A 27,101-nucleotide genomic window follows, 5' to 3' on the forward strand; every position below is an offset into this window, starting at 1 on the left:
GCATTTTTTAAGTCACGCTCTAATTCTCCAGCAGGCACATAGATGATCCCTGACGATCCTTATTGACTTGTTGACAACATCATGTCCTTTGCTATTGACTCATTACATACCTCTATCTCCTGGTACGAGCTGTTGATCATAGCAATGAGCATGTTGAGAAGAACAACCACCATCGTGACATTATAAACTCCATACAGCACGTAGCCAATGTTCTCTATGAACTTGTGGTCATATTTTAGCACCACTGAGATCACTTCAGACAGCCCAAAGATAGACCAGAAAAGAGTCTTGAAACTTTCCTCCACCCTGCAAGAAAACACACAGAGAGAAATCAGAACAAAACTTTGAATATGCATGTAAAAGCCACTGTGAGATGATAACTGATCTGTCAAAACATGCAATATATAATGTTGTGAGATTCATGATAAAACACCTGCTGAGTCATGTCCAGTTTTATCACTGCCTATTTCTGCCATTATCCCACACAAAACAAAATTCACATCCTGTCACAGAAAGTACAGTGCAGCACATACTCAAAACTAAAAAAAAGAAAGAAAAAAACAGTGACAAGCTTAAGTATTTAAGATATAAATTCCTTTATTGAATTCAGGTAATAAAACAATAGCTAAATCTTCTTTTTTTAAAGTGTGGTTCTGTGTAAAGATTACAAACAATTAAAATATTACCTGTTGTAAATAGCTCTTTAAAACTATCTTAGTTTAGTGAAATAGAGGCAAATCCTGACTAGACTGATGAGCTCACAGCTAGTCTGAGAAGGGTCAAGACCAAAATGAACTGCTGCCATCTTAAAACAGTTCTAGTCCCAACATTTGTAATGCTTAATGCAAAAGCACCTTTATAAACCTTTATATTGCTGTCAGTTTTGCATTACATAGTTATGTAGAATGAACTATCCCTTTGAGTCTTTGTCTTGTGTCAACTTTTATGCAAAGCAGACAATGGAGTTAATGAAAACAAATGATTTTAAATTCATGTCCATGTGCTCTTTCAGGGACTGTACCTCTGAAGACTTAACACTTTTTAACCCAAGGTTAATTACCGTCAAAGCAGTGCACATTTTCAAAGATTTGTGTTGCTAAAATACCTTTTTTTAGATTAAAATAACCCTTTAAATTAAATTATTGACTCCTGTGGAGAAAATACACACAGATCTTAAGCACCACTTCCTTTGACATTTAAGAATGAATAATCAAGCACCGGTGATACTTTATTTAAAAAACGGTAACAACCTCTTGTTTGAAGGGTTCTCAGTCTGGCAACTAAATGTGTAAATGCGCATTTTTTGTGCCAGAGGGTTGAGAAAAACGCACCAGAGACAAGGTGAAACAGCAAAAGGCTGCATGACCTGCAAACACTGATATTAGGACACATCTTTGTAGTTAAATATCCCATGAGTGGCAAGCATGGGGCTTCAGATGACAGAGGGGAGGAATGAGCGAGCTGGTTGGACTGCTGTGGGGCCTGGAGGTATGAGAGAACTGTGGGGAGAGAAAATGTGTAGGAAGTGTGAGCGTCTTCCAAATAAACTTCATCCACTGGCACACAAGAGGCTTGGTGATGGCAGGGAGAGGAAAAAACACCCTCTCAAATGCATAAAAAAACAAAGGGAGAAAGAAACACACTCCCTTCTTTATCTCACACACACGAAAGCAGCGACTCCTTTGGGTACTTCAACTCTTTTACCTTGCAAGAAGAAAGGAAAAAAAAAACCAACAGTTACTTATTCTATTAGATCTGCACGATTTTCTGTGTTTCTAGAAATATGCTCTGTCATTGTTAAAAAAAAAGTGAAAATACACACTTTCTAGGAAAAAATTGGATTTTAGGATACACATTAACCAACCTGTTTACTAGCCAAGCTGGTGTCTAGACAATGACAAGCATTATTCCGATAAAGATTTTCTATTTTTAGCCATTTCTCCATGATATCAAAAATCTCCACAACTTTCTGCCATAAAATAAATATTTTAGATGTAAAGAAGGTTCAAAGAGGGTTATCTTCCTTCTACCATTTTATTTGCTTCAAACATTCAGTCTTTCACAGACTGCTGCCGTTGCTGTGAGAGATGGACTGTAACTGTGATTATAGCTATTTCCAAGAGATCCCAATAGCTGTAATTGAGGCCATGGCTGAGCTTTGGTTGTAATGACTGTTGTGTCGTGTCAGTGACACATTAGTTGTAATAGCTGTAACACCAATTACATGCAGGTGTTGTTTGTGTACAGTTAGGCGTCATCACGGGAGCACTGGTAGAAAGGTCACAGATATAAACCCAAAATCAGACATTCAATTGAACGTTTTCTATTGCCTCGTTTTTACTGTATGCCATGGCTCAAACTGCTTCATTTTAAGGCAGGGGGCTTCATTTTTGCATACAGTCTGTTCATTTTTCTCTACGCATCTGAGTTGTAGTTTCAAGCAAGACAAGTAAAAAAATAAAAGAACATTAATCTACTGTAGCCCACCAAAAACAAAATCTAGCAACACTGAAAAATGTGCCTTCTGAGGCAGCAAACAGTATATAAATAATACACAAATCTAACTACATCCCTTCCAAGGCACCATATTCCACCATATTTCAAAATATAGCACCTTGAATCACATCCACAAACAATGGTGGTCGATCTTAAGTAGCATTCACCTGAGTGTCGTCACAATAGAAGGTCTGAGTATCAAACAGAAATTAGGAGTGACTGGAAAGAAAGGCTGTTTCCAACAGTGCCACCTCATCACTCATTATTGGAATAACAAAAATTCAGAACCCATTTCTGCAATCAGAAGAGCCCAGGAAGGTGATTTTGGAGGACTCCACTTGAAGACCAGGCTCTTTGAGCCTTCCCTCTTTTATTAATTTCTCATCACTTATGTAGTCTCTGTTACAAAACTGACAAAGCTTTTTCATAAGCTTTTGAATATTTTTTTTGAAACAACACAAAAAGAGAGATCATTTTCTGGTCTCAATTTGTTATGTCCCAATTATCTTTGAAATCAAATCATTCTTCAAATTAGTCTCGAGGCTCTCCTTCCCACTCTGTGAAACACTCGCCAGATTTAGATTTTCATGTTCCGAAAATGTAGAAGATGAAACAGACAAATGACTTTGTTTCAGTCGACAATAAAGTGCCATTAAATCAGACATTTGCAAGAACAATTGCACGCACACACATACAATTAAAATGAGACCGTCACCAAAAGGCATGACTATTTATAGGCACTGTTCATGTGCCCGGGCAGATATTTAGTCTGATAGAAACAATTTGCAAAAATGTGACATTCATGCATTGGTAAGATAGGGTGTGAAAGGAGCAAATCCTTCCCTACAGCATTATCCAAGTCAAGCATAAAGAAAAAAAAAGAATCAAGATTTGCAGTGTTTTTAATCTAAGCTGTTCATTGAAACGTAGAAGAATAAGTGCAACCTTAATTTGAGTTTATTAACTTCTGGATTGAAGGACGTGCTTAGGAATTACAGACGATGTTTGGAAACCTAAAAATATATCTATGTAAAATAATGTTGTCATGTCTGGAGGACTGTGAGCTGTAGCAGGACCTGAATGTAGGTGGCAGTTTTCAGGAACTCAGCAGCACCTTGAAAATTAAAACTAAGCCAACAGAGGACTCAGAGGTTAAAAGCTGATCTGATGAAGACCTGAGGAAACCCAAGAAGTATAATCAATATGAAGAGTAATTACAGAGTGACAACAGGTGTGCTGATTACTAATGAAATATAGGTGGCATGAGAGAAGCTGAAAACAAGGACTATGGAGGACATCAACAAAAAATGCAAAAACAAAACCCATAAAAATACCCACAAACTGTGACAAATGTTTAATCTTTCTCAGTGAAAATCTACCTAAAGTCTGTAACCCATGGTAATGTGGTGCTTTGCCAAGGCCTAATTGTACCCTTCTTCATTTTCTGCTTTATTGCGGCTCTTTAGTCTGGTGTCTAGCAAGTGAAATACATCTAAAGTGGGTTGGGATCAACTGATTGAGTTTCCATTTGCAGAATATTACACTTTTTAATCTTTGACAAACTGTTGCAGTCTCATTATATTTTGGGCTAAATTTCACTTGTACGGTGAGTCACCATCTAATCAACGTTGTAAGCCACTTCAGTATTTTGTCAAAGTCATCAATAAATACTGGAGAACACAGCAGCATTTAAAGACATAGATGTTCAAATCAAGCTGCATCCACATGTGTTCCAACTTGTATGATTGGAGGTTTTTTGTAGGTGCTTGTTTGTAAATTACACTAATAAGAGTATAGTAGGCATTTTGTAAACTACGGCAGCTAAAGACAGCAGAATATATTGTACTTTCTTAACATCCATATAGGATGTTTACTGTTTCCACAAACCCAGCTTGTCTGAGGTGTATTTCAGGAACAAAAACATTGGGGGAAATGTCGAGCATTTCTCGAGTTGTCTTAAGGAAGTCACAGCGTGTGGTGGAGGTGGAGCTATGTGCAGGGATTTCTGCCATGAGACAGCACTTCTTAGACAACATCTCACTTTGGGGGACATGTTGGCTGTAAAATGACAGCACGTCATAAAACACTTTTCAAGTTACCGAATTAGTTAATGGAGGCCAGTATGCTGAATGATTAGAGTTAAGTTTGTCACTTTCTGCTTGGATTTGGGGATAAAAATACTATTAAAGATTCCAACAAACTGGTTAAAGATAGAAGATGATCACAGTTAGGGCTGAAAGGCATTCTTACACTAAGCTACTGCAAAAGATGCCATTTTGAAATTTCACAAATAGTTTCTTTCCCAATTACCACATGCTGCAAATATTTCATAGGTCACTATGTCCTGCAAAAAAATAATTAGTGTTGGTGGCCCATTTTGGGGAGAAGAACAGCTTATATTTGTTCTACAGAACAAATTGAGGTTTATTTTTATTTAAGGTTTATTTTTGATCATATTTCTTTTTCTTTCTCTTCTAATTATCATTTCTGGTTCTGGTTGAGCTTAGCCTCATGCTGCTCTGGTGATTTATGGTAAAAATGCAGATGGCAGGGCAGTTTACTTGTTTTGTTTGCCAACTATAATCTTATTTTTTCTACTTTATTTTCAGTAGTCTTCACATTAGATTTGAATGCAGAAACCTGGATGCAACAAGCTGTTAATTTGGCCACTCTTTGTTCCCTCAATGTTGCTGAATTTTTTCTTTTTGTTTTTTTCCCCCAGCCTGAAAATGGCCTGTCTCACTTGCAGTAAGAGTTACTTTGACCACGTCTCACAAAAGCCCCACTTTTAATCAGCCCCTGGTATTTTCCACGTTTTACCTGATGAAGAAATAATGAGATGAAAGCCCACACCTGTCTGTAAACAACTTTTGAGTCAACTGCCAAATACCTGTGGTTTGTTGATAAAGAGGTCTCTGCATTTAAGCTGCAATTTCCTTCTGGCTCCTTCCAATTGAATGTCCTCAAATGAAAGCAGAGTCTGCACTTTAGGGCTATTTTTAAAACTGTTCCTTTTCGGTAAAGATCTTAAGAATTTGGAGCCAAATGGACCTAACCTCCTGTACAAGGCTGTAGACAGAACCTAGAAGTATAAATTTAGGGCTGACGTTCTGCTTTCCTTCTGGTAAACACTCACACATGGACAGTGACTCTTGCTGGGTATCCTAATTTGTTTTGCTTGCCTTGTTTTCGGCTTATTTAATTTACTGAAATCCATGTGAGATGCCTCTCAGAGAGGCAGTGCAATTAAGGACAATCAAAAATGTGACTCTGGAGATCAACAGCACTCATAAGATGCAGATTTGTCTAATGTCAGCAAAAAGCACTGGTTATTATGTACGTGAAGCTCGGGATAATGAAAGATTATTATGATCATTTCAAACAAATCTAAAAATCAGATTGTTTTGTTTCATTTGTATGGGAGTAAGTTTGTTGTACAACATAGGACGGTGATCTGGAGACTGTAATTGTGCATGCCATTATTTGTTAATAGGAGGGCCAGCTCCCAAAGGGCTACATAAAGCATGATGGCTTCGCTCACACACATGCATGTATTCTTTGCTTCAAAGGGGAATATATTTTATTTACTTTCCTTCAGTCCCCACAGATGTGCCCCAACTCAAAACCAAATCCACACACAAACATTTGCTTATAGGGAGCTACTTTATGTCTCCAAAAAGAAGTCGTCCTCACAGATTTCTGTCCCACGGTATGAATAATACAAGCACTTTCTCTCACTCAGCCCTGCAGGACACTGACAGTAAAGAACTGATGCTGTTTCTCACCCTCAAGTCGGCCACAATCACGCCACATGCAGCACGGTGTGTGTGTGTCTGTGTGTGGGAGACTGGTGACTCACCTCGGCTCTGCAGGAGAACACCAAACCTAATCACCAACAGGCCCAAATCAACCTCATCGCCCCAGAGACAGGCTCTTATTTTCTTCCCTCATGCTTTATGTCTCTACCTCCTCTCTGTCTTGTCTGCTCTGTGCCCTTCACCCAATTTCTCATTATATTTCCGTTGCTTTTACGACTCTCTCCATATTGCTCTCCCACGCTATCGTGCTCTCCATCTTTCATCCAAACAGCTTTTAGCTATTTCTGCCACTGTTTTTTTTCCCAATTGTACTTTCCTTTTTTGTCCCTCCCCCCAAATATTTATCTTTTTGTTTAAACGCCCATCAGCGCTTTCATACTGGTTAACAGAAATGAAAATGTAAATGTAAACACGGCTTTTGTGAATGGACACGGACAGCACATCGCTCATTATCCGACTGCGGTTCTATCATTAGCGAGGTATTTAATTTTAATTCTCAATCACTGCTGCTTTCCTCTGCTAAAAATAAACAACCACTCAGGCAGACAAATATAGACAAAGTGCCTTTAAATATTAAATTAGGTTTAACTATCTGTTGTATAAATGGAGCCGTTGCCATGGTAACGACATGGGTGGGGTCTTCCTCACCTCTGCATTTAATGAACAAGTGAATTTGGCTCCCAAGAGAGATGCCTGCAAATCTGTGTGTCTGATAGAAAGACAATAAAAGAGAAAAGGGCAGGAGAAAGGCGAACATAAATTGATGTATGTGTGTGTTTGTTGTGTGTACACATGCGTGACAAACTGGGGGGGGTGGGGGGGGGTGGCTACAAAACAAGGCTTAAAGAGAGCAAAGCAAAATGAGGCAGTTGTGTTGTGTCTCCGGGCAAGCTGTGAGAAGAATCTTATTTAGAGGAGAATAGGCTGCAACACCAGAAGATGAGCAATTAGAGAATCATGCACGACATAAACGTCTCTTTAATTTTCCTGTTCACTAATTTTTCGTCTGTTCTCTGTATCTGTATTGGGCTGTTTTTTCTTCTCATAAGAGTAGGAATTTATTTTTGATACAAACAACAGTTTCAAAATGATTTCCTTCTTTGTCTTTTTAGTATTTATCCAGCCACGACTAAGCTAGTGAGGCATGCTTTGAGTTTGTACATGTTTCAGGACTGGAGGCTGACAGAAAACTCACACTTACTGTGTTGTCCTTTGTTAAATCTTTCGTAAAGCAAAAGCACAAATGGGAAAGTGTATGGAATGGATTACCAGTCTGCTGATATATATTCTAACATCCAGTCAACTGTTATTGACGTTCTGAGTGAGCATAACCCGGCGTTTTCAGTGAATGTCAGTCAGCCATCATTGCCTAACAGGATTAATGATTTTGACAGAAAGTTTGAAGCCAGTTCATTGCCAGGAGCCTTTCTTTGCAATAGATCACTTAACAAAAAATTAAATCTCAGAAAATTGTTATCACGACAGAGGCTATCAGATTAATTTTTTTAAATTAGTTTCTTCCTCGGGCTCTATGGGATCACTTTGAATTTTAGACATGTCACTTTATGCTTTTCTCCCTCGCTAAATGTAAGAACATCGCACTGCATGTTTCGGCTGGGAAGATTGATAAAAAAATAAATTAAACTGTAATAAATAATATTAGTAGTGCTGCACCTATTGTTATATTGCCCAGAGCCTCAGAAGATAAAAACCCTAAAGAAACACTTAACAGCAGGTAACAAAATCAAATGAGTTTATCATTTGACTATTTTACCAACTTGGGTTAGTTTAACACAACTGTGCCTGCAAGAGAGATTAGTGCCTAAATATGTAGCTGGACAGCAAGCAAACGAAATGAAAGAGTTTGAGAAAAAGAATTGTGTAATTATTCACCCCTTTAGTATTAGCTACAAGGGGTGAAACAGGTCTTTAAGAATGTCTAGAAAGTCTTTACTTTGTGCAAGATCAGCTCTACAATTCTCCTGTTCTCGTCTGAATGCATGCTAATTGAATGAGTCTGTTCTGTAATTAAGCCGATCCACACATGTTTGCATTGTGAGGGTAAATATGCGGCTTGCGCTGCAGCTTGTCTTTTCTTCTCCTGTCATTCACCTGTGGAACATAAAAGTCCATGTATTGTATTTTATGCACCACTCTCTGTGTAGCTCAGCTAACTAATTTGTTGATTCAGACACAAAGTTGTTTTGTAGGCTTTGCTGAGCATTAGTTGGTTCTGGTTTGTATTAATGGCTTTACTTCCTGTTCATTTTGTACAGTCGCTTCCTTTTTTATCAGCGCAGTTAGGCTTGTTTTCTGCTTCCTCGTCACATCTGCTCTCAGTATCTGCTGATCACACCTGCTGTGCAGGTGCTACATATAGTCTGTACTGCTCTAACTGCGTCACTTTGTTTAACAGTACTTATTTTCACTTTTAGGAATATTAATCAATCCGATAATGTTTTAGAAAAATATCTGGTGTAAAAAGAAAGCATCTCAAAGCTAATTTTATTTAAATTGAGACTCCTCTGAGGGTGAGTAAGTTACCATGTTTATATAGCCAGCTTAGAAAGAGCCATTGCTGTAACACTGAAAGCTAATTTAGGCTCTGGCCCCATCCTTGACCCATTAATCACGGTTTTCGCTCTTTGAGTTCCCCAATAAACTTCCTCTAGGACTTCTCCAGACTGTACAAAACAGTTATCATTTGTTTTGTTTCATAACATATTTAGCTTCTTTATTTTTATCTCGAGGCCATGCGGCGTTCGTCTCAGTTATTAAGCACAACATCTTGTATATAATGAGGAGAGAAGCAACAGCTGCGCCAGGTAAGCTGCCAAGAACCAGGAAGACACCCCTGAGTGAACACAGAAAGAAAGACAAACAAGGGACTGACAGATCCAGAGACACATGAGGAAAAAGGAGGAGGGAGAAGCGAGACAAACCTTGATACCAACTGGGATGGTGAGAAAACGCATTTACATGCAAGATAACAACAATGGAATTTACAGACCAGAAAGGGGTCTGTAAAAAAGGGGAGTCTGTGCATTTCCAAGTCTACAAGGAAATGGTAGAGATGCCTCAGAGGGAGACAACCAACAACCTCATAACTGCACATGCAAGATGTCCGTTGCAACAATTGGGGACTAATTAAAGAGAAACCTGTAAGAAAATACCCAAATTTTTCACTTGGAATCAAATCTAATTACGTGTTGTAAATTTGAGCTAAATTTCTCCGGTGGTTTGCATGCATATCATCACAATGAAATTAATAAATAATACAGCTCTAGCACTCTGAATCACAAAAACTAAACTGAAATTGTTTCAAGAAGAGTTTATGAAGACCACGACAAATCTGTGACTATTATAAAAACGTAAAAGAAATTCGACTTGTTCAAAAATCTACTCAACACACCAGTAAGGCTCTGCACAGGTGTTGCAAAAAACTTTTTATAGCTTTGACATCAATTAACCTCAGGGAAAACAAATGGACATGACAGAGAAGCTTATCTAGACTGCCAAAAAATCATTATCAAGGTGGACAAACAAAAAAAACAAAAAAAATTCTAATATTACAGACCTAGAAAAAAAACTGAATTGCTGTCAAGACCAAAGAGCACGACAATCTATTAGAAATTTGCTTAGTGAAGCATTATGAGTCAGCTTCCATTCGTATACCTGTTTGTATGGATGTGAGACATCTACCCTACATGAGATTTATTTTTGTGAACACAAAAGAAAATGGAACCCTTCAGTTACTCAAACAAAACCATTTGGGGGAAAAATGGAAACTCGCTTTATATAGTTGTGATGTTCAGACATCTGTTATCAAAACAAAAAAATGGAAGGTCTTGTGTATATTTGCAACAAAAGAAAAAAAACAGCACCTATAAAGGCAATGAAATGGGTTGGAAAATGCTGACTACAGCAGTAAAGAGTCACTAATGTACTTTTTCATCGCTTGTTCTTTTTTCCACTAATAAAAATTGTAAAGCTGGCCGGTGGATAAAGAGAGAGGAGGAGAAAAGGGCTCTTAGCTTTACTGAAAACTTCACCCAAGTCGTGATAAGCCTGGGGGATATAAGAGAAATCTGGTGGATCTGGGGTTCAGTAATGTCTGTTGGTTAAGGATTTTCTCTGAAGGAAAATCTATTTAAAATGAATTTTCTGTATGGGAGGTCCTAAGCAATCTGAGTGCCACTGGCTACTCCAACTAACACCTGCATCTGTATTCTAATCAATATGGGGAAAGTTGTGTATTTATCTATATGCCACGATTTGAAGTCAGAGACAGTTGATGAAATGTATAAGATAACTGAATGGGTTGAATGCTTTGGTAAAAAGTTCGCAATGCTCATTTATATTGGTTAGGCAGAATATATTGCCTGGTAATTTCTCATGCGATCTGTGGCGAGGCTTCATGGCCATGTCTGCAGGTTTCACATAAGTACCCATATCCCTCTGTCACATGTATATTAGAAACCCAACACAAGAGTAGGCAGGGAAACAGGTGAGCAGTTTTAATCCAAGAATCATTACAACTTTCATTCAGGTAGAATGACAGAGGCGTTCCGGAGCTGGGTCCGATCACGGCTGGCTGACTGACAGTCAGGTTTGTTGGACTTCACTCGCAGACAGGTAGGCTGGATGGCACCAGGTCCCACCGGGGGACTACAGTGGTCGGGCGAAAAGTGGAGTAAAATCCAGAGAGGATAAACAGCAACAGCTGCGCCGGGTTAGCTATCAGGGACCGGGAAGCCACGCCGGCAAGAACGGGCAAAGAAAAAGGACAAACAAGGAACCAACAAACACATGGAGGACAGGAAGGAGGGGAGGCAAGAGGAGACACTAACTTTGCTGCCAGCTGGGGTTGTAGCAATACACAGGCTTCAAATTCATATATAAGAACCCATTTATGGAATTGTTTATATCCTTGAATATTTAAAACCTGAGTAGGATCTTTTTGTGTGCCTGTATTTTAAAAAAAAAAATTAAAAAATATTTTATATAGATAGAGGCTTTGGCTCAAGTGGCAAAGCAAGTTATTCCCTAATCCAAAACTTGATCCTGAGTTTCTCTCGTCCACATGGTGAAGTATTTCTCTTACATCACCTTTGTTTTTATCGGTATGTGTGTGTTATCTGGTCAAAGCACTCCACAGGCTTGAAAGATCTCCTGCAGATTCAGAAGTGCTGCATAAATGTATATATCTGAGAGGTCAACAAAAACAGTACACTCTGGTCCAGACTACAGAATGCTAAAATGTATGTTGTAAGAATAGTAAAGATGTAACTTTTTTCAATTCATTGGAACAAAAACAGCTCAAGACTTCAACTTTTGTATGGTGAGGGAACTGTTTCCTGTCTTTAAAGGAAAGTGAAAGAAATCTTCTTACTTTTTTCCTTAAATGTCACATTAACAAAGATCAGTTCAGTCCTTTGTTTTAAAAAGAATTTCTTTCTCTTTTTTTCCCCCCAATTTTATCAGTTTTTATGTTAATGTTTCATGTTTACGCTTTGAGCAACATGGCACCTATTTGCATTTTTCTGCTAAGTCAGAAGGAGCTAATTGTTAAAAGGACCACATTTGATTAAAATATTAGTCTCACATCAGTGATTATACACAAGAAATCATTTAATGACAAACATAAACTGTGTTTGAAGAAAGATTTTGTTTAACTCATCAGCTTTTAAATTGTGAGCAAACTGATTTACTAAAATAAAGTACTACAGACGAGTTCTCTATCAATAAATTCTTTAGAATACTTTTCTCTTTAATTGTTATCACTTTTCTTTTGAATGATATCCTGCTACAATTTCATTTTATTCAAGTTAAAGTAAGATCCAAGTTTACTTTTAGTCCAGTGCAGTCCCTCACCGAACTCCTGATTTTTAATTTTTGCACATGTACTATATTCAGTCGGCTTGATTGCAGTGTATAATTATAATTCTGTCATTGTTGTGCCCCAATTCAGTAGCTCAGAGTCCCCAACCACTCACTTAGATAAGGGAGTAGATTTTATTGCGAAGATTTAATATAAAATGATTGTCTAGGAGCTCTTCTAAAAGGATTATCTGTGGGAAATCCAATATTTAACAGCATCTATCATTATAATGATAGAAAATTACCAAGAATTCTGAATTTTAGCACAAACTCTAAGCCTACGAGGCCAGGCCTTGGCAGGCAGTTAAAATCCTGAACAAGGTACATCACGTAAATCAGTTCTTTTTGATAATTTAATGTTACCTTGTCTGTCTTTTTCTTTTATTATGTTTGTGTATGTACTCTTTATTTTGACTCACAGCTGCACTTGACTTGCCAAACACCTCTTATTCTCCTTTCATATTCTTTTTTTTTTTTTTTTTTGCCATCTCCATGTAACCTTCTATCCAGAATATTTTTTCTTCTTCCATCCAAAACTTTTCTGTCTATACCCTAATCTCTATATTTCTCTGTGCCATCAAACCCTATAATTCTCACTTTGTCCTAAGTTTTATTGCAGTAAATTATTTTAATTTTGACACAAATTACTAATTTTATCTGCTTTTGTCGCCACTCATTGTGCAGTTTTCGTAAAACCGTTAACAATAGAACTTTACTGGCATGGGAATCTTAAATACTATGTGACTATGGATTAAGAGAGCATAAAGGCTAAAACTGGCAAAAATCAGTTAAAAAGACACGTGCTCTCTGCATACATTCTGATTTCTTCCCACCTTTTCAAATGCTTCTGCTTAAATCTGTGCTAATCCTGTGAGGATGTGTGTCTGTTGCTCAGCCTGCATGACCTTCTCTGATTCCCTCTCCCTCCTCTTCCTCCTTTGTCTACGTATTCTGGCAGGTCTCCTGCATTTTGCCTGAACAAAGAGTCGAGCCAAAAACATCCTCCTCTGCATCACTCCCCGTGGTTCTGTTCTCATCCGTCAGTCCTCTCTCTTCCTCCTCCTTCTCTTCCTAATTGACTTTATCTCCTTACATTTCTGCGCCATAAAACTCTCCGGTATTAACTCTCTCTTATTTCCTGTTGAACTTTTTCTCATCACAATCACCATTTTCTTTCTCCAGCTCATTTCACCCATCCATACTTTTTCTTCTTCCTTCCCTGTCCATCTCTCTGTCCGAGCAGTGTTGTCATGCACTGCTGATTAGAACACAGAGGCAGGTCCAGTGCTCTGTCAGGGCTGTCCAAATCAATCCTGATGAGTGTTTGTGCATGAATCGCTTAAACATGAATGATGTCCTCGCATCTCCAATGTATGCAAACAGAAACTGTAGGAGTGTATGTGTGTTTGTGCCTATTTAAGTGCATTTGCACATGTGAGAAGATAAGTGTGTGGGCACTCAACAAAGAGCATCTTGTGTGTGCCTTTTTAAATATGTGAGTTAGAAGTGCCTTCCTGCCCATGTGTGGATCAGTCTTCATTAAACTCTATCAAGCTGTGCGTTCACGTGTGTGAGTTTTTATTATCGTCCCTGACTGCCTGTGTGTGTGTGTGTGTGTGTGCTGGGGTGAAATCCTCAGCCTCAGCCTCACTCCTCTCTATGCTAATCGACCATCCTTCCCGTCACTTCCGTCTCTGCGCTGCCCTGCCTGAGCTGTCCCTCCAGGGGTATCATTACCTTCTCCACCTGGCTCCCCCCACCCCCTCAGTCAACGAGTGCTATCAGACCAGCCTTTTCTTCATCCCTCCATCAAACGTGCCCTTTCAGGTGTCACACCACCCACAAACAAACGCACAAAGATCCGAGCATATATGTTCCTCGCAGCTTGTGGGCAAGAGGTTGTGCAGCGATCATTAACAGTAACATGCTGACCTTTCTTCTGCTCGCGAATTAACAAGAGAAAGATCAACGCGCAGAGTGCAACCTCGATCAGAGATGCACATCAAAACATTAGACCAAAATAAATGCTTCGCCGTCTCTCTGAACAGTTTGAGTTCAGGTGTCTGTTCACAACTCAGACCAGGTGAGATTTAATGCCAGAGTGACCCCTGGTGGTAAAACTGACAACAACAGTTTCAACAAAAAAACACGCAGCTGAAACAGGTAGATGGATGCAGTTGAGAAAAGGTCAGAAGGTTATTTAGAAGAAACGCTCACCCACACATTCAGATAAGAAATGATGCAGTTTATATTTTTAACATGTTAAAGTTGATGCAGATTTCTAAAGCAGGTGAGGTGACCAGATCCCACACTGGCGCTTTTATCCAGAGCCGAGGGTCTTTATTATTGGTTTGCACATGTTCTTTTGCTTTGTGAGAAGTCTTCATCGTGTCAGACGGACCGGGCTGTGGCCACGATCTCTCTGACACTCAATTTCAACTCCATTAGAGCTCGTTTCTGCCCGTCCGCGTGTGTGCTCCTGTCAGTTAACTCTGCTCTGTCGGCCTGCTCATCACGTTGCCTGGATATTTGGCTCCGCGCGGGCAGCCAAGCAGAACGCAGCCACCCGGTGCTGATGCAAGGCAGAACAGCTACCTTATATGCACAGCACAGCCGTGGAGTAAAGGCAGCAGGGGGGCGTAAAAGCCTGATCAAACACCTTTTAAGACACGTGACTGAGAAAGGTAAATGTTCATAATGCTGGAAATCAGTGCCAAGGTCAACAAGTAAAATGTGCAGCTAAAAGCGGAGATGTTAAAAGATTTTTGAACCACCAGATTAGGAAGAAAAATAGACTGGTTATGAAGCAGTAAATTAATTCCTCAGATTTGGTTGTGTTATGACAAATGCATGCAAAACAAATTAATTAAAAACAAAAGCTCCATAAGTCTCAGAATGCTCAGATTAGATTAGTGCTAAAGCAGCCTCACCACACTGAGACAAGTAAATAAAAACAAAAGCACGCGTACGGTTATAACAAAAGCAGAGGTACTGCACTGTCATCTGTTTAAAGGTGTGGACGGTTTCCTCTGAGAAAACGAGTCATGACATGTGACAGAGAAGCACCTCGGAGAGTATTTTCTTTTAAAGAAGAGCGATGATAAACAGAAAGACGCTTGCTCAAATTGATTAGCTGTGACAGCCATCAAGAATCAGGTTGACTCTACACTTTAATCAGATGCATATGTATATCAAATGATTACTTTCTAAGAGTTTCATTAAAACCCATCAATGATTCATGTAATTTTGTGCCAACAGACAGACAAAAACACACACGCAGACAAACACATGATTAGTTGTCTTTCATTACATCAAGTGATATTTACCAGCATGACTTGTTGAATGAAAGCAATGAAGGATCAAACAGAATGTAAACTTGGAACCTCAGATTTATGTCTTTAGCTCCATATCTGACTGATTATTTCTCTCTCGACACAAGAATGAGCTGCTCAAATGCAGTGCCTCTTTACAGCTTGAAATGTCTTTAAACATTCATCTTTTCACTAGAACTGCACACCTCACCAGTCTAGAGAATGAATCTGTGTTTAGATTCAAGATGGCTGCACAGTTCATGAGGTTACTACGTTCATTAAATGTAAAAACATTTGTTACGGAGCAACACGCATGATCAAAGTCCAGTTAATAGACAGCCCTGTGAAGTGGAGTTAAGTGGCCCAACACTGTCATGACACCAGAAACCAAATGTGTTCAAAGAAAACAAGTAAAGAAAAAAGTTACTAAGAAATATAGAAATTAGGCAACTGTAAATGCCTGTTTATAGCTAATTTTTGTTTCTAGTATTGCAGGTGTCACATAAACAGCATAAGAGCTGCTGGAGAACTGCAAAACAAAACACGCACATTACTGCTATAGTTTCCACTTACTGTCAACTAAGTTTCCTCTTTTTCAAAATTAAACAAAGAATAGTTGCCCATATGTGTGTGTTGGTGTGTCTTTAGTGATGGCAAAATACATCATAAACCAGTATTCGGATTTTAATGAAACACTCAGAAAGTAATTAAAAAAATGTTAATCTACAACTAATTCACTTTTGGAGTCAACCCAAATTAAGCTGGTTTAATCTGGCTCAATCAGTTCTGCAAACACAGTGCAAACATTTGGTGTGGTAGTATCTAAGAGTCATCCTCAGCACATGTTTCAAGAGCTAACAGATCAGGCCAGATCCTGCAATACTGCGTGAGATTGCACATAACTTTATTTACAAGGTTTGACCAAAAAGACTATAACTCAGTCATCTCTCACCATAAGATGATCTTAGTTTAAAACGCTTGCATGAAATGAGGCAGGCGATATGCATTCCTTCAAGGAATGCTGGGCGTTCCTCCTCAGTCCTTTCTCAAACTTAAACGGAGCATCTTTTGACTAAAAGAATATCTTGAAAGGGCACGGAGGCACTCCTCGATGCCTCTGCCTTTCAAAGAGCACTGATTGGCATCACACCTTTTTAAAACTGGTAAAAAAAAACATTAGAAAAGTTCCCTTTGTTGGCACTTTCAAAACTTAAAAGTGGATTTAATAAAAAGGAAGAACAAAGCTTTTTTTCCCCTATTCTTCTTTGACATTTCCAGTGTCACTGTTAAGCTTTAAAAGACACTTGGATCTTAAAATTTGATCAATTTTGACTAATTTTTCAGAGCTCAGACCTACTCTTCTCATCTTGCCCTGACAGATAAAGCAGAATGAACAGTACATTAACTGTAATAAAGTTGTAAAACAAAACCCAGATTCAAACTTTTTCGATATTATAAAACATAATGACTGAGCTTTTGTTGTTTTAAGATTAAACCTAGAAGTCTAAATGCTACCACGAGGCCTAAAGGGACATTAAAGTCTGATCTCTACCACTGAAAGAGCACAATGCATTTAATGAATCCAAAAAACAATCCAAAGCAGTAAATCATGTGACAGTTTCTATTGTCCTTGGGATTTAAAGTTTTATCAGGGAGTCATGCACATCCAGTCCAAAACCAATGACCCCTGAAAAAACAAAACAAAACAAACAAAAATGGTTTTGAACTCATAAAAATGTTCAAAGCTGTCCACCATGTGAGCACACGGTCATTCACACACTCTGCCTGTCCACTCTAAACCAAATTTAACTCACGTGGTGAAGGCGGGATTGTACTTGGCTCCCAGGTAGTACGAGTAAAGGTTGAACATGCCGATCATGAAGGCCACAAACACCATGATGAAGATGACCATGAACTTGAAGATGTCTTTGACCGTTCGGCCCAGGGAGATCTGCAGCGGGCCAAAGCTCTCGTTGGCCGGCAGAATGTAGGCGATGCGGGAGAAACTCAGCACCACGGCGATGGCGTACAAGCCCTCTGAGATGATCTGAGGGTCAGATGGGCGCCACTTGTTTCTGGCTGCAGGGAAAATAACAAATATTAATGTTATAATTTTCTTCTTTTACTTCTACCACATTACACACATAGTAGTTTGTTTACATTTATTTGCATAGCTCCTATAATTGCAGAAGAAAAGGAAGCCAAATTGAGTTAAATCTTTAACAATGTGCCAGTTTAGCTAAAAAAATTGGTATTTAAAGTCTTTCTGGATACAGTGTACAGAGCAAATATTTTCTATATATATATATTGCCAAGGATTCTAAATATATACTTTGGGGATAAAGGCTCAAGAGACCACACAGAAAGAGGTTGGTTTGAAGGAAATGGAAAAGGGAATGTCAGTTTTGAAGTTAAAGAGAGGGGGAAGCAGAAGGAAGGAAGGCAATGACGATAAGCTGAGTGGGCAGAAATGAGGGGCGATAAAGGAAAAGTGTGTTAAAGAAGAAGTAGAGCTGTGAAAATAGGATAATTCATTGAAGCATGTAAAGAAGGAAGCATGCTCAAGCTAAACTGAAACAGAAAACAAAGGAATTGCATTAATGTGATACCCAATTTCACAAATTTTACACATAAAAACATTATTTTTTTTCATGTGTCATAACATAGACCAACCACCAGGGGTCAGTACTGATGAGGGTTCCATTCACGGGACCTCCAGGTTGACAACCTGCAGCCTGTGGAAGATTTTTATTTTACACAAAAATGCTGATTCTGATCGATGAGCACATGTTTACTGTTCTGAACTAAACTCCACTCTGTTCCTTGCTCTCTCAGATTCTGTTTGTCTTTCTGTTCTTACACATAGCAGCCATTAATAATACAGCACACGTCTCAATTAAGCACTGTTACTTCTCAGACTCTGACTGTTGAAGCTATTGTCAGTGTATGATGTCAGATGACTGATAATCCAGCAGGAAATTGTATGCACAAATACCTGTAAGCATCTCTTTCATCTTCTAATCCCTGTTCTCACTTGCCAATAATGTTCACTAATCGAGACAGTCAGAAGCAGACAGGCCTGAGTGCAGCACAAAAGGAAATTAATTCGAGAGACCCCTGCTTGTGAGAGTTTACTTTCATGTCCTGTAGGCTTATAAACTCATAATGTTCATAATTTATGTTTCCAAACTCTAATTACCACATTCTTGCACTGTTGAAGATTTTGTAAATTTGCTTGCCTGCACATAGCTGAGTACCTAAGCTACTTGTTTACTTCAGGCCCACCTCTGCATCTTATTATTGTTCAAAAAATTTGACTTGTAAGTAAACACAAAGACCATTTTCACAGAGAAAAAAACACAGTCGTCATGCTGCTGCTGCTTATCGTTTCTCCTTTGCACTGACCAACCAGAGATCCCGGTATGTGCTCAAGAACACAAGTCAGCAAAGGTTAATCAGAGGCATGACAACACACGCTGGTGGTGTCTGTCGCTACACGCAACACGTCAGCTCTTCTTTGCACAGACATATCCATAAGGCTGTATCACTACGAGTTCAGAGGTGCAGAAACTTCGCCTCATCTCACTGCCGTACCTTCACCTGCAGCCTTCGCAACCAGATGAGCCATTTTTTACCATTTAGCCTGCCAAATCAAATTTGTAAAGAGCCAGAACATTTACTTTATCCTTAAAAGTAGGATAATGCAATTCCTAAAGTATCCATAATCTATGTATAGTACTGTAAAAATATACTAATTTATGTTTCATTGTGACAAATTATTTTTAAGTGAAAAAGAAAATAATTAACTTCACGCTTCTGTACAAGAGTATGTAAAACTACTCATTTCATTCTGTACAAACTTATTTAGGTTTGCACAAACTACATATCTTACTCATTTCTGGAAAATAAATACAAATTCAACTGCAAAGATCAGAACAGTAAAACTGCTAAAAGTACACAGTCCTATCTTCAATTTCAATTTAAAGATGACTCATGTTTCTGTCATTTTTGGTCAAAGTTACAAGTGGCCACTTGAGAGGGACTGACGAGCCACTTGTAGCTCCAGAGCCACAGATGCAGACCTCTGACCTATGAAGCTGACTAAATACCATCTAAACATAGAACCAGCTATGTTGCTTTTCACTGACTAAAGTGAAATCAGTTGAGTTGATCCTCCTTTAATGTTTCCCCTGGTAAACAGGATTTGGGGGTCTAATGTAAGCTGATGCTTACAGGTTTATTATCAGTAATGGATGTGACACATTACCAAGGCACCCCAGAAAAGCTTTTACAATTTATCATATGGTGTTGAATTAGCTTATAATGTGGAAAAATGTTAGACAGATCAAAAATATGATATTTTTACGTAAACAGGCCCTATTTTCTGTTAAATGCCAGAAGAGATGGATGGTTATCATGAAGAGTGATAATCACACCAGCTGAGAAAACAAACAAAGAAAAGAACTCAATGTCGGCCCAAAAAACATTTAACAAATGCTTGAAACAAAAAGCTTCCATATCTTTGATCAAAAGCAATACCGCTAAGCATACTGTCATTAATAACTGCTTACCATAAGTAAAGTAAGCCACTTCATCAGGCAGTGAGGCATTGCTGAGGTCTTCATCTGGTACGTGCATGTCTACATACTGCTGGGCTTTGGACGCCTTGAGGAAAGCCATGAAGCGCGCCGTGAAGGACGCCACGAAGATGGACAACATGCCAAAGTCCAGAACGTTCCAGAGGTGCATGATGTACTCCCTGGGGCCGTCGCTCCAGATCTCCTTACACTCAGACCAAATCATACCTGCAGGAGGAGGGACACATGCACAAAATAAATCGGATAAAAAGAAACGCACAAAAGCGAGGAGGCTTTTGAGGACAGCCAAGTGATAATAATGTGTAAGTGCAAAAAGAAGCTTGGCGTTACAAATACAGTGGTGACAATCCTTTTTAGTCAAACACTCAGAGATGAGCCACTCAGAGCTCAGGTGGATGCACACAGTTAAAAGCTTAATTTCCTCCGTGAAACCACTCTGCCCTTCTCCAGATGGAATCAAAACAAGAGGAAAATTGCTCAGCGGAAAGCCAACCTGATCAGTAGCATCTTTCTGACAATTACTGCGTCTCTGAAACACGGTAGAGAAATCACATTCGTGCAGAACCTCAGCCACCAGTCACTGTACACATTACACATGTATTCCTTTTGACACAAATGGCTGCAGCCAAACATTACCAAAGTAGAGCGAAAGAATAACACTATTACAAACAAGTAAAAAAAAGCAGAGGCACATGTGCCCCAACATACACAAACCACACACGTAATATTGTTAAGTTTGTATAAATGGGGGTGTGGGTGGGCATCAGCAGACGGGAAGCAGCTGAGGTCTGACAGATATTGCCAAAAGCTATTTATCCTTTGAGTTTGTCTTTGTTTGTCATCCTTTTCTATCTTCCTGCTTCCTCATGCTTGTCTTTCACGGCACACATCACACTTTTTTTTTTTTTTTTTTTATACATCTGTCTCCCTCAGCCACTTCTCTTTCCCTTTGTATAATATTTGCTCAGCACCTCCCATCTCGGGTCAACCTGTAACTTTCCCTGCAGCCTATCATTAAAACTCAGAATGGTAACTACTTCAGCAAGTCCAGATTGTTCTGTGACTCTTCGCTGGAGGTAACCTCTGTTTGATCTCTGCAAGATGAAAGTGTAGAATTTGTTGTATTACCGTAACCTTGACTTCTCTCCCCCTCGGTGGATACGGTGATGCATAAAAATTTAATTGTGCCTCATGTAAAAGGTGTAGAAAAATGTTTGATGACCCTTTGCAGAACCTGTTCTCATTTACAGAGGATGTGCTTTTTTAAAAACCTTGGTGGTTTCCTTCGTAACACCTCCTTTAACATGTATTTTTAGAGAGTGAAATTACATATATACATATATATTTTAAGGCTGCTTTGACAATGTCTTTCTGACATAGAAAATGTATACTTCTGCAGAAGATAGTGTATGCTGCTGTAAAATCTATAGTTTTGAATTTAGGTTGTCTATGCTGAGAGGGTACCCATGTCATGTGCACTGATGCATCCATACCACTGAACAGTTTGATGGTCCAGGAGGACTTTCCAGGAGGAAATGACCATGATGGATCACACACGTTTCAAAAAACATCAAGGTTATTCAGGATAATATGAGGAGTACTATTCCTCCTATAAATCTAAACATTCACATCATTCTAATATAATTCATCTGTATGCATTTTAATTGTGTAACTATAAAAAGGCTAAAGTGCACATGTTTTGTGACTTACCCAACACCCACTTCATGATCAGCATCTCCGTCCAGGAGAACTGGGTGGTTTTGACCCGGAACACCTGTCGAGGGTGGTCTGTGATGGTCTCATTTGGCAGGTTCTTGACCCCCTCAAAGCGATCCGAAGCGTTGATAACCAACAGGCCAAGGAAGAGGGTGAAGGAGACGGCGTGGGCCACAAACTTCATGAAGGGGCTTCGCAGGATCTGACCAAGCTGCAGGTGAAAAAAAGACAAGATTTCCTGTAGGATTTATAAGAATTATACAGTGTAACTTTACCAAATGTTACAAGAAGTGTCTGGAATTTAAAGATATTAGTGAATTAAATCAATATGACCCAAGTTAAGTTTTTTTTTATTATTCATTTGGCATCATATTGAAGAAAAAAAGAATTGGAGCCAAAATTAAAAAGTTGCAGCCAAACAGCACATCTGTTTTCTTTTACCGACATAACTCCAGGTTACCGACGAGTTCCTGAGATTTTGGTCCTCGGAGATGAAAAACTGAAAAGCATCACTACACAATCATCTTAGCAGGCAAACAACAGCTGCTGTAATCCAAGATTCATTTTCCAAGGGACATAATGCCAGAGTAACTTGATGCCAAACAATCAACAGTTAATGGAAAGCAACATATGGGGGGGTGGGGGGAGGTAACACAGGAAGGTACTGCAAACACTGCACACTCACAGAAACACATGTACACACACACTTCCAACCACATGTAGACATCAGAGTCTTCAACGTTTGCCCATCTATGAACCTGCTGTGTTCAATATTACCTCCCCACAGGACTCCTCTACTCCCTCTATGCAGAGCAACACATCAGATCCTGTAGCTCCTGTAGCTAAAACACAGTGTTAAACCAAACGGGAAAAGGTTGTATGGTAATTCTTAACCCTGAAAAAGTTCCTCTAAGGCTCTGGTCTCCATCGTTTCCTTCAGCTCTGCTCTGCTGAGAAGACTGATCCAAACACCCAGCTCTCAGTTTTAATGAGATAGTCATCCAGGATCAGGCCCTTTGTTGTATGGTTACTGACAACCACAGGTGTTCTTTTTTTATCAGACTTTTTTTTTTCTTTTTTATCCCCTAACAGAATGGTCTCTGTTGTCACCGGGAACGTGTAGATGGAATAAAAGAAGTGTGTAGTGAAATGGAGAACTCATACAGCGACAAAGGAGCTGCAGTGAAATCTTTTCACCTGAGAGAGTCAACCCTGATGTGCTCCAGGGACAGAAAGAGCTTCTCCTCTGAGGATTTTACTGTCTGGATAGAAGTTACATAAAGTACTGGAAGCTAAAAGAGAAATAGTCTTTTTAAAACAAGTTTTGCAAGTATTGATACTTTGTCATTCCTTCTGCTCATACTTGTGTAACTCTACACCGTATATATACTTGATACAGTAATTGCGATGACTTTGACTTTGATTAAACAGTTTTCATTTTTGTTTTCCAAGAAAAGAAATTTCTTATTTGTATTCTCTTAATAAACGGATGCAATTAATAACTAAATATATAAACATTTAATGTAAAATAGATTGTTTATATTGTACAATTATGGTTTAGTGGAAAAACTGTATGAGCTTGTCTAATTTTGTCTGTTTTTTTACAACAATTTCTTACAGTGTACTTATGTCTCTATCTATCTTGTAGTGTTGGATCATTACATAATAATTTTACTTATATTACTAATATCTGTGTAAAAACTGAAAAGGGCAATTACATAAAAGACGGTAATGAAAAATGTTGTGAAGAAAAAGAGGAAACATGGTCAGTTAGCCAAACAAAACAATATTTTATACTATGAAGTATGCTGTGTAGGATGAGGAAAACAACACAAACTACACTGTTTAAGTAAAAATGAACAGTCACTTGTAGTCAAAAGCAGGACTAAATTTAAAAGCTTAATTTACCACCTTAAGGTCATATATGCACTTTAATTGATACTGGAGCAGTGATAAAGGGATGAAGAAAAGAATGCTATAGAAAGTTACCTTGGTCTTGACTTCACCTCACTCTTTCATCTTGGTCATTCTCCAGACCAGGGCTTTTATCTCCCCATCGTGGAGTTAATGAAGTTAACGGGAGGTCAAGTTGTGCATTACCACCAGATAAATTGGACTTGGTAGGCAGTAGATGATCCACTAGGTCATCCAATACAATAAGTATAAGACAGGTCGAAGGCTTCAGAAGCACATAAAACTCCCATTCAAGTGGAGGTACATTTAGTTATTGCCAACCATTGAAATGCAAAGGAGAGCAATGGTGTTTTTGCCCTTGTGTATGTGTGGGCATGAGTGTGCGTTTGTGTTTTTGTCAAAATATCAAAAATATTTCATGAATCACTGGCAAATTTGAATGCAACTTGCAGAAAGTAACGACTGACTATACCTCTAGGAGCAGAGGTTTTACTAAAACATCTATAAGTCAACATAAGATGAGCTTAGTCTAAAACTTTGGTTTGAGGGCTGTTGGGCAAAATGCATTCTTTCAAAGAATGTGAGGCTTTTAACTGTAAGAGAAAAAGAGAATTGTTAAAACATTTTTTGTCTGCCAATAGGCTAATCTTGATCATTTTTCATGACTTACTTTTGCAGTAAACTAAAGTAAAATTGTTTGCCAAAGTAACAGTTCTGCTTTTCTATTGTTTGTGAATTGTTACTGACAGCAGTTGCTGAGAAACTACATGACTGCCCAGTGACAATCAAATAATCTCTCAGTAAGCTGTCACCCACTGTGAGCATTGATTGGGAACTGTATTTACGTAATGACATTGATTTAAATCTCGCTCGAGACATGACAAGACAAAAAAAAAAAAAAAACAGGAAAATGAGGGAAAAGGCACAGAAACCTTTGAGTTTCAGCAAACTTAAAGTGGAAAACAATATCTCAAGATTAAGTGGATGAAAATCAAGAACAAGTCAAGGAGAGATAATTAAGAAATAGGGAAGCAAATGTCAGCGTATCATTGCTAAATTGATTGTGTTTCCTTTAATCATCCTGAACAGGGAGCCCTCCTGTGATGCCTGTGGTGCAGATCTGTTCGAAAATAAGATGACAGCCCATCACTTTTGCTTGTATTAATTTAGCCCCTGTTTTTCAATATGCATTAAGAGATAAACAGCTTGTGCTAATTAGTCAAAAAGAGACAGAGTTAATCCTTGAGTAACACCTGAGGCTTGTCTCAGGAGGTCCCACCGTCAGTTTGTGCCCCATCACTTGTTTATTTCCCTTATTCAAAGTTTCATCTATTTCATGTCACTCAGTTTCCCCACCGCATAGTTCATATACTTTTAATCAATAATTCTCGTGTTTCATTTTGTTCAGAGAATTATCTGTCTAAGAGAGAAGCGCAAGTCAGTTTTATCAGTGCCTTTTCTGTCTGCTTTGAAGATTTATTACTTAAATTACAGAAACAAACACATACTTCTGTATATCTCCTGACTGTTATGAAAGATATTGTGGCTCGGAGTTCTGATAACAGCGTGTTGTGGTGCCACAGACATTACAAACATTATGAGCTGTAAGAGACGAGCAGTTGATGCGATGAGCTGAACAAAGATGGATGATTACTTCCAGGTGCAGGAGAGCTACGACACACAATCAGCCAGAAAACATCAAAGCTTCGCCTCCTCAGCGGGTCCGTGTCCGGTTTTATGTTTCTTTTACTGTTTTATTATCAAATTGAGCTATTTGTATACTTGTATCTATCAAGCTTCTGTCATATTGTTATGGAGCATAAATAAAAATGCATTTGATAATTATTTATTGGACTGAACAGCTCATATCCATCCTTCTGTTTATCTTTTTATTGTGTGAATGCTGATTCCGCAACCACTTTTCTTTTCCTGTTTATGGTTTCTTCAGTATGTTTTGTGCAATTAAACTACTTCCACATACTTGGTGCTATTTTAACCATTCATATATCAAAAGATTGGGTTTGATCTGGAATAGTGAGCTATGACTTTGAGAATTTGAAACATTTATGTTTTGAAATAGTAAAATCTACTTCTATTTTTGTCTTCTTCTGCTCCTCTAAGCTTTAAGATAAGGTTTTGCTCATTTTGGCTTTTAGCTAGGATTTTCTTCCATTTAGCTTTAAGCTACATTTTACTAATTTAACTTTTTAGCTACAGTCTTGATAATCTTAGCTTTTAGCTATGGTTTTGGTAATTTAAGCCTTTAGCTGCTGTTCTGGTACTTTAAACGTTTAGCAGCATTTTACTCTTTAGGTACTATTTTGCTTATTTTAGTAATCCTCTGTTCAACAAATTACAGCAAAGTTACTCAACATTCACAATTCATTTTGCAGTTTCTCATAAAATACAATCTGTAACCACTCATTTTACCTAATTTTAAAACAAAGACCAGAAAAAAACAGCAACCTCTGCATCTCTAAATCAAGACATCTTTTCTCCACGCCACTACATTTTTTTGGATTTTCTCTCTGCTGTGTCACAAAATTGCAGGCTGTCACATCCAGGCTCATCGGCTGGTTGATTTATAATCAAATGCAATCAGACACTCACACACTCACTCACACACACACACACACACAGATGTTTTTTGTATCAGATGCAGCTAGTGCCTGCTGATTGAATCCAGTGGTAGAGAAGCTGTCAGTGTTCGCGCTCTCCATCCCCTCATACTCACTTGACATCAGCTGCTCTCACTCACTCCCTCTGCCTGCAAAATGACTAATTCATCAGTGAAACACCAGACATGAAGCAACGATCCACGACACTGTATCTGAAGCTCTTAGTGTGCGCTTGCACAAACATAAACACACAAACACACAGACACGCACTGCATGTTGATGAGTTGCTGGAGGATTATCCAGGTTGATGAGCAGATTTGCATAACTGCTTGCTGGGTTCCTGTGTGACCCCTGTAATGTGTCACTTTAAAAATTTTAATTTTCTTGATCGGGTAGGAAAAATGTGGGACAAAGTTGCTTTCGGCCCTGTAAATTGTGATGATATAGTGCTTTTTAAATCTCAAATCAGCAGATTTGTAAGTCAAACCAGTCATTTCATTTCTGGCTGTCCTAGTTGGGTCGAAAGTCAGTTTCTTGAGAACATTTAAATGGATAGATAGCCATAATCACTTGCTCATTATTTTCAAAAATATGGAAGCAATATGATTAGCTGTTGGTGAAAAATAAAGCTTAAATGTGGAAGGGCTTGATTGGCAGTGTGCAGCTGGTGTTCTTCTTCATTTCCTTCATTTTTTTCTGTTTTTATTCTTTATTTTCTGTTTTTAAGGGAATCTTTGTGTGTGTACATAT

The 27,101-nt window shown here is 38.6% G+C and overlaps 1 protein-coding gene across 1 annotated transcript in view; it reads right to left on the reverse strand.

Annotated features, from left to right (window-relative positions):
- LOC108243016 (short transient receptor potential channel 7) overlaps positions 1-27,101 on the reverse strand; it is a 58,031-nt gene that overhangs the window by 10,183 nt on the left and 20,747 nt on the right. The window contains exons 5-8 of the mRNA XM_017428191.3: positions 21,814-22,030; positions 20,077-20,310; positions 17,320-17,584; positions 111-306 (exon numbers count right to left, since the gene is read on the reverse strand). Coding sequence (XP_017283680.1) covers positions 111-306; positions 17,320-17,584; positions 20,077-20,310; positions 21,814-22,030 — 912 coding nt within the window. The remainder of the gene's footprint in view (positions 1-110; positions 307-17,319; positions 17,585-20,076; positions 20,311-21,813; positions 22,031-27,101) is intronic.

This window comes from Kryptolebias marmoratus, linkage group LG9 (assembly GCF_001649575.2).
Source record: "Kryptolebias marmoratus isolate JLee-2015 linkage group LG9, ASM164957v2, whole genome shotgun sequence".
In the NCBI taxonomy this organism is placed as follows: domain Eukaryota; kingdom Metazoa; phylum Chordata; class Actinopteri; order Cyprinodontiformes; family Rivulidae; genus Kryptolebias; species Kryptolebias marmoratus.